Here is a 12100-nt window from a genome sequence, read left to right as displayed (position 1 = left end):
CAGACAGTTACTCAACATTACAGGTAAGACCTAGGTCCCTGTAGTCAGAGAACATTCCCTTTTTGTTCCTTGTTCAAGTGGTTTATTTAACCCTGAAGATGAAAAATCATTAACAAATGACTGATCTTAAAGGCAACCAATCGCTAAAGGCACCTCGTACTAAGGAGAAGAGAATTTCAAAATATGACGAAAATGTTTCACATTTTACAGGAGACCGGGCTCTTCAAAGTCCGTCCCCTGCATAGGACGGTGACACGGACAGTTTGAGAGAGGGACGCTGTCCTTCCGCTTGTGCGGTCGCCACGGAGACATGTTTACCTGTGGACATGCTCTCCCCGGGGGACAATCCGTCCAGCAGGCCCTGCTCCATGGGCGGAGGGCCAGCGGGGGGGACAGTGGGCGGCTGCGGAGGAGGTAGACTGGGCCTCTGGCGCGGTTTGGGCGTGGGCCGCGACTTGGTGAGCGTGCCGGTCAGAGAGGGAGGGGAGGAAAGGGCATGGGGCGTGCCCAGCGGGGCCTGCCCAGGGGAGGAGGCGGGTGCCGGCCCGGGCGGGCAGCCCAGGCCGTACGGGGAAGGGGTGCTCGGGGGAGTGGGGGACAAGCTCACTGGCGACAGCTGACCTGTGGACTGGTCTGACATCGCCCCCGACTGGCCATACGGGACCTTGGGCGGCACAGGGGCCAGCTTCTTCGAGCCTGCCGTGACAGAAAGAAAAAGAACAAAATCAGACTTTAAGCGACGGAGTCAGACGACTTTATGACGGACGTCCCGAAAGAAACCACGTGGGACAGACCTTTGCGCAGGGTGTGCGGGCTGTGCTCGGCCGAGCGTGGTGATTGGCTGTTGCTCTGCTGGCCGCCAGGAGGGGGCACAGTTGGTCCTGTCACCTGCACAGCCTTGTGGCCGATCACAGGCGACAGTTCCTTGCTCTTCAGGGTGCTGGGGAGAGACAGATATGTGATGGCCTGCCAACGAACCACACCCACCATGACGAGATCTCACACCCACCACACCCACACTGCAGACGAGTGCACAAGGACTACTCGCTCTGCTCATACCAAGCTTGCTCCACCCCCTCACACAGGCCAAAAATAAGTCCAGATTCCTCTCATCGAAAAAAAAAAGAAGTTGGAATAGATATGATACTTGCTGTGGGTGTGAGAAATCATCTGTGGTGTTAATGAGGAATTTATTGAGTCTACCGGTTTTCGGTTGGTAAATGTTTATCATGTGAAAATGATACATAATGCTCACATGTCATCAAATATTACTTAAAATATTACATCACTGACATCATCCTTAGTATCTTTATTTGCCCTTGACTTCAACGATAAAGACACATGAAGGTGGATTTAGCCTGAATGCAATTCTCATCTGCGTCAGCATAGTGTCCTTGTATAGACCAACCACCCACCCACCCACGACGGAGCATGCACACGCGCACGCACGCATGCACGCACGCACCCGCACGCACCCGCACGCACGCACCCACACGCACGCACCCACACGCAAAACCTTTTATCTGTAATACAGCTGAGCATGTGGGGGCTATTCTTCACACTGACAGCCCTACTTAAGATCCCAGGCTGTCACGTCTGCAGCTACATGGAGAATGGCTTAAGTTTCTGCAGCTCCTTGAGCCTGACATGAAGAAGACCTGAATGAAGACTCATGGAAGGAGATGGGTAATGCGGAGACCCTATCAGGCAGGCTGGTTGTCACACACAGGGGGCACAGTCAGGATGCTTCATGCTGCCTTATAGCTAATGACTCCGAATGGGCTTTCCGCCAGCGCCGACCATGGGCACGGTCGTGCTGCATTCTTCGGACATCACGGCACTGGCATTCCAAAAGCAGTGCAGAAACGGGCGCTATTCCTGCCTCAGTTACATGGCCGGGCCTTTATGCGCGAGGCGGTGCGTCGTTTCGTAAGTGTTCGTAAGCGATCGAAAGGTTGCTTTTAGTGCGCACAGTAAATGCCGCGGAAGATGTGTCGTATCGAGCTGCACAGCCGGAAAAGGCATCTATGATGTGCAAACGGAACTCGAAACGCCCCATGTGACACACTGTACGCAATACATTTATATGCCTCTATGTAACCGTATGCAGGGTTATCCATATAGTTATCACTAATCTACAGCAGGATTCACTTTCTCAAAAAGCTGGTAACATCCCCAGTTGCTAGGCAACCTCATGAGAGGCTAGCCCGAGCAAGGAGAATGTTACAGAATCTGAGGCATGGCACTGAAGAAAGCATTGTCAACACACTAACCAAAGATAGAGGGAAAGGTAAAGGTAAAGAGCCAGTGTGGAGGCTGGGGCAGTGTGGGGGATCCCTGCTTGCCCTCTCAGTGTGTGGCTGAGGTGGGTTGGATGGGCACAGGCGCGCGGTATTTACCTAGTCAGCCTGGGGGGTCCTCTCTCACGGGCACACGGACAGGCAGCCCACGGTGGTGGGCCGGAGGTGGGGAAGCTAGGGGGGTTAGCGAGGGCCAGCTCGTGGCGCGTCAGCACCAGCGGGGTTTTAACATAGAGAGGGGATGCATTGGCGTCGGGCGCGGCGGCGTGCTGCAGCTCGCCCGTGGGGCCGTGTTTGGGGAAGTGCAGGCCGCTGGGTTTGGGGTTGGAGTTGATGTCAAGGGAGGACGAGGAGGAGGAGGAAGACGAAGATGGGGGTGGGAGCTGGGGCTGGAGGGGGCCGAAGCTAGACCAGCGCGAGGGGGGAGGGGGCGAGTCGGGGGGCTGGGACTCGGGACCGGGGGCCACGGGGCGTGCGCAGGGTGGGGGTTTGGGGTAGAAGTGGTGCGGGGCGTGGGAGGTAGAGGAAGAACATGGGTAAGGAGGGGGTGGCCGCTCCTCCCCGTGGGGCACATAGGCATGTGAGGGGTCCGGTCGGTGGGGCGACACCTCGTCGGAGCTGCAGATATTAAAAAAAAAAAAAAAGCAAAACAATAAAAGAGCAGACAGAGAGAGAGAGAGAGAGAGAGAGAGAGGGAGAAAGAGAGAGAGAGAGAGAGAGAGAACTCGAGTAACTGTATACGGACACGCATGAAAGCACTAGACGAAAGTGGACTTTGTCAGATCGACTACTGCGCCCTCTAGTGTTACCCCAGAGTTCTACTCTCATTCAGATATTAGGATGTAAAAAGGCTGTCTGTTAAAATGGGCTGTGATGAGGGTTCAGCCAGTTCAGTGCGATGGGGAGCTGCTAACAAGCAAAAGCAAAGTGGTAAAAAAAAGGGGCGGGGCTCACCACCACCGTTCAGATTCCACCAAAGAGCAGCACAGAAAACTGAATGACCTTGTGTCTGCGCACTGCACCAAGTCCAGAACCGCTCGGACGGCCAAGCTAGGCACTGACCGTCACAGGACGCTAATAGTTCACCTGAATAGTTTACCTGTCACCACATAATCTCCCTTTCTCTCTCTCTTTCTCATTCTCTCCCCTCTCTCTCGCTCGCTCTCTCTCTCTCTCTCTCTCTCTCTCTCTCTCTCTCTCTCTCTCTCTCTCTCTATCCTTCCCTTTCTACAGTAGAAAGAGCTGGCAGTGAAACAGCCTTGAGTAGCCTGATCCAGCTCCTAAACCCAGGGCAGTTAAACACAGACACAAAACCCTTTCATTGCCTGAAAGAGTCGCAGGGAGTAGAGGGAGCAAGCCAGCCAGACCTACAGCCGTCACAAACCCGTGGTGCAGTATGGGAGGGTGGCCATGGCAACTGGTCAGATGCGACAGGATGAGGAAGCCAGTGGGGTTCAAAGAAATCATCAGGCCAGCCGTCGCTCATGGAATGAGATGATCCGATAGCTAACACAAACTGACGTTCCTAACAACCTGCACGCGTTTAACACATAAGAACGTAAATTGTAAATGCAGTGAGAGAAACCGGAGTGGAGAAAGGCGCCAGGGGATGTTAGGACATGACGTGGACGTCTGTTTGGAGGAGCTGCAGTGTTGATGGTGGGGATTAGAGCGAAGAGGCACAGGCTTACCTGACCCTGTCTGCCGGGGGAGGGGTGGGAGTGGGGGTGGGAGAGGTGGCCAGGTCGCCGGGCTGCTCCAAGACGAGGGTGTCGGCGGGTGACCCGGGCGGCTGAGCACTGGGCGGCGTGGATGAGGCTTTCCGGGCGAGCGTGGACGCGCCTTTGCCCTTCACCCAGGACGTGTCCATCACCCTGACGCCCATACTGCCACACACACCGAGAGCAGAGCACACACATTCAGCCGACGGCCGGGACGGCGTTTGGATCCTCTGCGGACACGCATGCAGAGAGTTGTTGCTGGTTAACATAAGAGATACTTCGAGAGCGGGCAAACTGTACCTTTGTATTTTCCTGATGCTGCATTATTGAGGGCAAAGGAACGGATGTTAGATGTCAGATTAGAGTAGCATCGAGACACAGGGCGTTGATACGCCGCCAGACTGGCACAGAGAGCCACGATGCAGGCGCACTGGCGAGCCACTGCGCCGCAGACAACAACGTGAGTGTGGGGCATGCACATCGCTTAAGTGGGAGGTGAGAATTATGTGGTACAGAAGCGTTCTGACACGGTCAGGACGAGGTGGGCATGCAGAGCGGAGAGAAGCGGCACCGATCGAGCAGCTGGCAGCTCCCCCGCTGGGAGGCTATTAGGCCCCATTAGCTCCAATTACCCCCACCCTGAATCCCGTGGACAGACACACACACAAACAGAGCAACGCCTCTCCCATTGAGGCGGCACTGCAGCTGCCTATAAACACGTCACGTATCGGCTGGGTCTTACGCTGTCGTGATGCCAAACAGCTCGAAAGAGAGCGCAGGAATACGGACGAGAGCATAGCCGAGCCGAGTCTCCGGATGAGTGTTCCAGACGCCGCCTCCGTACCCGCTCCCTCCCCACCTGCTGGCGTGCCACAGGCGGCGGGAGGTTGAGGAGGCTGGATCTGACAATCCCCCACTAACCCCCCCACCGCCCGCCCGCTCCTAACATCCAGTTCTACTTGCCAGCCGGTTGTCATAGAGACCGTGCCGGTCCGGCAGCCTGTGGCAGGCTCCATTCGGTCGTCTCGGACTCCGAAATGGGACAGGCGAGGGCGAGACCGATGCCGACTGACTGTGACTGACGCGGCCCCCCACCCCCCCAGGCGTTAGCTTCAGATTTCAGAAGCTGCTCCTCCGCCTCTGATCTCTACGAGAGTTGCCACGGAGCCCATCGCCATGGTGAGCTATGAGCGTGGTGCTGCTCGGGGACTCAGCTGAGTCTGACAGGAGGAGAGATGCAAGGAGGTGGCGAACGACAGAGAGGAGAGGAAAAGAGGAGTGTGTGGGAGGCACACAGAGGGAGCGAAGGAGAGGAACAGCTTGCGCAGGGAAGAAATAAAATAAAAAAAAAAAACACTTCCCCTACCCGTCCTTTTTGTAGAACTCCAGCATCATGTTGTCGGTGGCGACGCTGAGGGGGCGGCGGCTCTGGTCGTGCGGCTGCTTGCGATCTGATTGGTCCATGTCGGGAGAGGGCATGGAGCCATAGTTGGAATTGTGGTTGGTGTGGATAGGGCTACCGTAGCTGCCTGTCAGGTTGAACGCAATGTCTAAAAATACATGAGGAGAACCAGTTCAGATCTCTCGGGGTGGGGGGTGGATATGCTAGCACACACGCGTGCGTGTTTGTGTGTGTGCGTGTGTGTGAGAGAGAAAGAGAGAGCGCATGTCTTTCTCACCTCCTGGGAAGAACCAGTCAGCATGCTGGATGATTGGCTCAATGATCCCAACGATTTGCAGGGATACCGTGGTCATCATCTCCGTCATGTTCCTAAGCACAGCACTGACACATTTAACCATTTCGTTTCTAATAAAAAGCATTTCATCTCTACTAAAAAAAGCCACCAATTTTTCACACAGCTCCACAAGGACACAGAAGGTTATTGCTTCAAATTTAATATGCCCCCCGATACAATAAGATAGTGAGCAGGAGCTCTGTAAAGCAGAATGTGGATGGGCACTCACGCTTCAGAATGTGACCACAGCAGATTGGGGCCCAGAACAATTGCAATGTTACCAGGAGTCATTTTGTTGGCATCCTGGTACTCGGTGAGCTTGGAGAGGAATTTAATTAAGTATCTGGAAAGCACAGGAGTAGAGTACAGGTGTTGAATCTATGGTGTTTAATCCATGGTGTTTACAGAGAAAGTCCAAGTCCACAGCCTCCTGTCACATTCAGTATTTCTGTGTCTATTCCAGCAGCCTCGGCACTGGACCACAGTAGAGACATGGTCAGACCCACAGTTAACCCCGAAACAGTGTTCAAGTAGACAGGCAACATTAAAACATTCATTAGCATGCATATACATGGGGCATGCAATCCCACGTTTGTCTAATTGGATTTGGAAAGCTCCCCAAGATCAATAACAGTATAATACAAATGTTATTAGATAAACGGAATTACAGAATTATTAGCTGGATGTGGATGTGGATACATGGTGGCATGGGACAGGAGTTATTCCAGTGCTGCAGTCTTTATTCCGAGAGAGGGATCAGCTGCTGACCTATTTGTTATGACTGTTTCAGTTTTTTTTTAAAACAAAAGATCCACCTTTGTCAAATCTGAATCAATCTCCCACTCAAACTTCATTTGCTGAACTAATCTCATTATGCCTTACCTCTGTCAACAGAAATGATACCGCCACGGCAAAAAGTCACAATTTCTCCAGTGAGCCAGCATTGCGGTATAGTTAGGTCTATATCTATGCACTGAAAGCAAGCAACTTTCTTTCCCCCACACAAGCAGAGCTAACAAGCTAGTCTGCACATCTAGCCCACACAGGTAATCAGATGAAATTTGCCCACTGACTGCCACGGTGGATCCCGCTAGATTCTGACACATTTCTCCACTAATTTGCTTTCATCTGCCTGACTGATTCACGGGCTCTTGGCTAATGAAGGCACCTGGCAACCAACCAGCAGCACTGACCTGAAATTGTTTAAATTGTCCGCTGGAAGTTTCTCGCAGGCCGTCAGCAGGGCTTGGAGCCTCTTGTCCATGTCTTGAACACTAAAGATGGGGAAGGAAAAGCATAAGGGCTCAGGTACAGCCAGAGCCGGAACAAATGGCCCAGGATGACAGAGTGTGAGGACGGCTATCACCATGTAATGGAATCCTCTTATATCATGAAGAAATTGAGTGGTTACCACGACACACTGAATATGGACTCTGTGTAAAGGCTGCTTTCAGTGATTTAGGGCTACGGTTCTGTACCCTTTGGGAACAGGAACCCTTCTGATTCACATTAAGCCTTGATCTTAATCAGATGCATTACATTAGAGAAAATTCCAGACTATAAAATACTAAGGTGTACTAAGGCCTAAGGGCCGATGTCACAACATGAGCTGCACACCATGTCCACTTACTTCGAAGCCTGAATCCACTCATCGTAGAGTTCAGAGGTCATCAGAGGTTCGGGGAGTTCACGGAGATAGGACTTCAGGGCCCCTGCGACACAGAAAGGGAAGGAAGAAGAGCGGGAGGAGAAAGAGAAAGCGAAGCATCGTCAGGCACGAACACGTCTGACCTCTGCGACCTCGTTGTCGGGCGTCATGTAAAAGAGTGAGGGGGGGGGGGGGCAGCCAAAGAAGAGATCATACCGGGCTGAGCGTAACGGAAATGAGGAAGCGTCCCGACCCTCGATCGTGGGGTCGTAGGTGAAAGGGCAGGGCTGGGCGCGGTGGAGCGGCCTACCTGCTATGGCGTGTGGGTCGGCGGAGTACTCCTGTACGTCCAGCACCCCGCAGTCCAGCGACGCCTTCAGCTTCTTCAGTTTGGAGGCAGAGGGAGCCACTCGGAACAAGCCCTGCGAGCAGAGTTAACCCCGCCCTCGTGAGACAGGCTAGCGTCCTCTGTTGTCGTAGCAACGGCGGCTCGCATGGAAGGCTCTCGGCAATAAACAGACAGATGAGGAAAGGAACCAGCCAGGACTATTTGACGAAACCGGACACTGCAAACGCAGCTGTTGTTTGCACCGCATCCCACCACGGATGGTCCGCACTGAAGTCACGCAGGGTAACTCAGAGCCCAGCCGGGGTCCCGTGGCCAACTAATAATTGCGCAGCACAGCAGCAAGCAGGCAGTGAGCAAGGTGTGTTAACGAGGTGTGTTAACGAGATGTGTTAACGAGGTGTTTTAACGAGTGGCGCCCACCTCCTCCTGCATACCGCACTCCAGCAGCATGGTCACGCAGGCCTCAATGGGGAAGGCGATTTCGCGGCCACTCAGGCTCAGGTGCTCCTCCAGCGGCTTGCCATAGGACGGCTTCTCGATCCAGGCCTCTGAAACGCACGGCACAAACCACACATGCCACATGACATAAGCACTGATGTTTAAAGTGACCAAAAATAATAATAGCACAAATATGTATGCACAAACTTCTTCAGTGAAATTTCTCATACCTGCACAAAGAAGGCAAGTAAACAGCCAGTTGGAACTTTTAGGGTGTAAAAGAACTATGGCATAGGGTGTAAAAGAAGTAGGGTGTAAAAGAACTATGGCATGGGGTGTAAAAGAAGTAGGGTGTAAAAGAACTATGGCATGGGGTGTAAAAGAAGTAGGGTGTAAAAGAACTATGGCATGGGGTGTAAAAGAAGTAGGGTGTAAAAGAACTATGGCATGGGGTGTAAAAGAAGTAGGGTGTAAAATAACTATGGCATAGGGTGTAAAAGAAGTAGGGCATGGGGTGTAGAAGAATGTGAGGTCCTCACCCTGGTGAGCTTTGATCTGAGGCAGCACACTCTGCAGAATCTCCAGAGACTTCCTGTGATATTCCGCCTGAATGTCTATAAGCTGTGAGGGAGAGCGGTGAGAGAGCACATAATGTCAAGACTGTCCTTGCTGTTCCTTTCTATAATCACGCATCACCACGCGCCACGCAGACCTTCTGCCAGTACATAAAGAGAACTTGCCGTCTGAAAGTAGTTTGCATAGTCTATTTCTTTGGCCACAAAGTTGTACATGTCTGCTGATAACTGGTCCTATGGGAACGAAATAGACAAATCATTACTGGCACACACAATGTGACTGAATTAATGGATTAACACTGGAGGTTTAGCTCAAAAATCAATGTATTATTTTACTCCCATTGTTTTTATGTAAAGCGGATTTGTTTTAAATAGAGATAATGGCAATATTTGGAGCAGAAAATGGCAGTTACATAACAGCAAATACATGCATTCTGTGGTGCGAGAAAGAAAGGAAGCGAGATACCCTGCAGATCTCCATCCTATTGGCTGTCTCCTCCATCTCCTCTCTGAGAGCGTCTGCTTTGGCCCCGCTCGGCTGCAGGTTGCTGGGGTGACTGGAGGATTTGGACGATTGCTGCCACCTACAGGCAGGGAATGAAAAGGACACCGTGAGCCCAAGAACCGGTGAACGGGGAAGAAGCTCCTGCGGTTTTCACGCTGATGTGTAGCACCTTGTCCGTGCTGAGTCCATGTCCAGAACAAGCTTGGCTAGATGCTTCCTCTGTTTCTGTATGTTGGGAATCTCCACCTAAAACGACACAAAAACACGAGGATCAGGGTTGTGAAAGCTTCCGGACATTAAAATAACGAGTAATTAGCATAAAAATGGGAATTATTACAATTCTAAATAAATAAACCTCAGCCAGCATGTAGATGGGCTCCACCACGTCCCTCTCCATCTGGAACTCGAAGAGGATGAGTTCTTGGGCCAGTTTCTCCTCAGTCTCTCCACACAGTTTCAGCATCTTGCTGTGGGCAGACGCCGGTGCCGTGCCGACGTGAGAGAAGACAGCTTTGGTTATGGTCAAACGGTAGCCCGCCAAACCCCGTCGGAGGACACAGCTGAGGGGCGAGGCCTTACCCGAACAGGGAGTCGTCTCCCAGGACTGAGGCTCCCTCCACCATGCACTGGGCCAGTGTGGAAAGGGGCAGCTTTTTCTGCTCAGGGAGAAAAGCAGCTTTATGGCACTACGGTATTCCTGATTCTTAGACATCTCACTTAAAAGGTCCATATCAAAGGGACGGACCGAGGGGGACTTAACGGATCGCTTGTCCACATCCGTCCCTTGTTGTCCTTGGAGACAGGCGGTGAGCTTCTTATGTGTGCTGTGAGAGACTTGCTTCACCAAGTCCAGACGCTTCTCCACCTGATCCACAGACGCGCGCGCAAATACACACAAACACACCGAGGGCGTGCATGTCACAGCTCACTCACCTGCGCACTACACCAAACAAGTTAGGCGTGAAAAATACTATAATATTCATGTCAGCGGAAAAATCCCACACATGCTCCAAACACTGGAGGGGCGTCGCACTTTTCCCAGGCTCTCACCTGTAGCAGGTCTTCACTCAGAACTTCGGTTTTTTCCGCCCTGAAATGCGGAGAGAGTGCAGCAGTTAGGGCAGCAGGCTAGCGCGGGCCTGAATAATTTAACCAGTATAGGACACCAGGGGAATCAGTCCATGTTGCTCCAGCAATTAATTACACTCGAACGAGCTAGACTATCAACATGTTGTATGCATGATTCATTTTTGCCTTTCATATCCAGATCGGTCTGAAATTCAGTCTGCCCCCTGAGTGCAGACAGGATGGTAATCAACAACAGCATCGCTCACTACTTGGCGGACATTCAAAAATAATACTGTCTGTCAGGCTCGGTGCAACAGGTCGGCACGCTGAGCGGAGATGAGGGTTACCTCTGCCCTCCTGCTCCACCTTTTCTGGCATGAGAGCGCGCTGAACGGCTCTTTCAGCACTTCGACCGATGTGCGAGGGAAAGCGATCAGCCTTGATCCCAGCAGGGGCCCACCGCACACCTACACATGTGTCCCTGCAATCACGGGTACATTATGCCATGTTTAGCACGCGGGTGGCCAGTAAAGGGGCCGAGCGCTGACCCGGGGCCCAACGCGTGCGTCCGCGCTGCCAGCTCCAGCGCTGGTGACTTCATTTGCATGTTGGGTTGCCAACGACGACACCTGCACGGTGGGGGGTTGGGGGCTCGTGTGAGAACGGACATGTGTGGTCGGCTCTCGTCCGCTCCCTCCCTCACATTTTCTTCCTCGCTGCTCTAGTTTTTCTTCCACAATCCAAACCGGGCCGCACGACCCATATGCTTCACACATACACACCAGAGAACAAGTTGCCATGGCAGCAAATGTTTGCAAATGAAAATAGACACCAACACATCTGGGCCAGGACGGGGAGCATGGCATGGTTGGGGTTGCTAGGTGGCTGCTGGTGTAGAGAAGAACAGCGACTCACAATGCACATGGACAAAGAGCCTGTCAAGTGCGTGGCTTTGGTGAGTGCTGCAAGTCAGAGGCTGACAGAGAGCCAGAGGTAGGCAGCAGGCTTGAGACTGTCTTAACAGCCTTTGCAATAGCGCAATCATTTATTTGATCTGAAAGCAGCGTCGTTTTAATGATTCGGGTTGATTCAGTGCAGTCGATTAGATTTTGTAAAGGACTTGTTTTGCTCATTTCCATTAAATGGCTGGACTGCCGTGGCTTTCTTGGGAGCAAAAATAAAGAATGGTCATATAATGTAATGATATTATGTTTATTTAGACCAAGTGACTCAATAGTGAATTCTCAAATGAACGCTTCTGAAATGTGTTGTTACCTTAGCTGCCAGTGCGCTTGTGTGCCCGTGCAGAGCAGTGCCTGCATCTCACTGCTAACTTACTATTAACAGCAGTAGCAGTCCTGTTTATATATGTAATAAATGAAAAGATATATGTGTGGCAGTCGTCACATGTTGGTGGATTAGATGAGGAAACGTTGTCTAGCAGAAGGATAGAATGACTCAAATATCTTTTGATGTTATATGAATACTTGATTAAATTTAAATTGAACAGAGGATTGGCGCTAGATAAACATTTGCTATGGCTCACTGCATTGGTGACTTCATTCTGAGAGAACGTGTGCGTTCAGTGTGCCTTAAAAAGAAAGGAGTGGAAATTATAGAAGCGCCTTGTTTGTGGGTATTTCACAGGGATTGTTAGGTAGCTTCACACAGGTGAACACTGGCTAGGGGCGTAAAATTCCGCGTCCGGCCTCTCGCCTTTATCTGCCTTGTGTTTCAGAACAATAAATGGAAAAGAACCA

General features: G+C 51.9%; 1 protein-coding gene across 8 annotated transcripts in view; it reads right to left on the bottom strand.

Annotated features, from left to right (window-relative positions):
- The window catches only part of arhgap44a (Rho GTPase activating protein 44a), a 29321-nt gene that overhangs the window by 4792 nt on the left and 12429 nt on the right, over positions 1-12100 (bottom strand). For 4 of the 8 annotated variants that reach the window (XM_081711346.1, XM_035524651.2, XM_035524659.2 and 1 more), the window contains exons 2-21: positions 10323-10362; positions 10018-10137; positions 9852-9928; positions 9628-9739; positions 9442-9518; positions 9234-9351; positions 8933-9001; positions 8732-8813; positions 8175-8302; positions 7716-7827; positions 7388-7469; positions 6951-7031; positions 5987-6100; positions 5701-5792; positions 5388-5571; positions 4322-4339; positions 3992-4186; positions 2400-2918; positions 795-940; positions 622-696 (exon numbers count right to left, since the gene is read on the bottom strand). In XM_081711346.1, coding sequence (XP_081567472.1) covers positions 622-696; positions 795-940; positions 2400-2918; positions 3992-4186; positions 4322-4339; positions 5388-5571; positions 5701-5792; positions 5987-6100; positions 6951-7031; positions 7388-7469; positions 7716-7827; positions 8175-8302; positions 8732-8813; positions 8933-9001; positions 9234-9351; positions 9442-9518; positions 9628-9739; positions 9852-9928; positions 10018-10137; positions 10323-10362 — 2441 coding nt within the window. Of the gene's footprint in view, positions 1-318; positions 697-794; positions 941-2399; positions 2919-3991; positions 4187-4321; positions 4340-5387; positions 5572-5700; positions 5793-5986; positions 6101-6950; positions 7032-7387; positions 7470-7715; positions 7828-8174; positions 8303-8731; positions 8814-8932; positions 9002-9233; positions 9352-9441; positions 9519-9627; positions 9740-9851; positions 9929-10017; positions 10138-10322; positions 10363-12100 lie in introns of all 8 variants that reach the window. The other 4 variants (XM_035524641.2, XM_035524644.2, XM_035524643.2 and 1 more) reach the window with 3 other exon arrangements.

Source organism: Electrophorus electricus, chromosome 3, assembly GCF_041902795.1.
Source record: "Electrophorus electricus isolate QZ-2024a chromosome 3, ASM4190279v1, whole genome shotgun sequence".
In the NCBI taxonomy this organism is placed as follows: domain Eukaryota; kingdom Metazoa; phylum Chordata; class Actinopteri; order Gymnotiformes; family Gymnotidae; genus Electrophorus; species Electrophorus electricus.
This window is presented reverse-complemented; position numbering and strand designations above follow the sequence as displayed.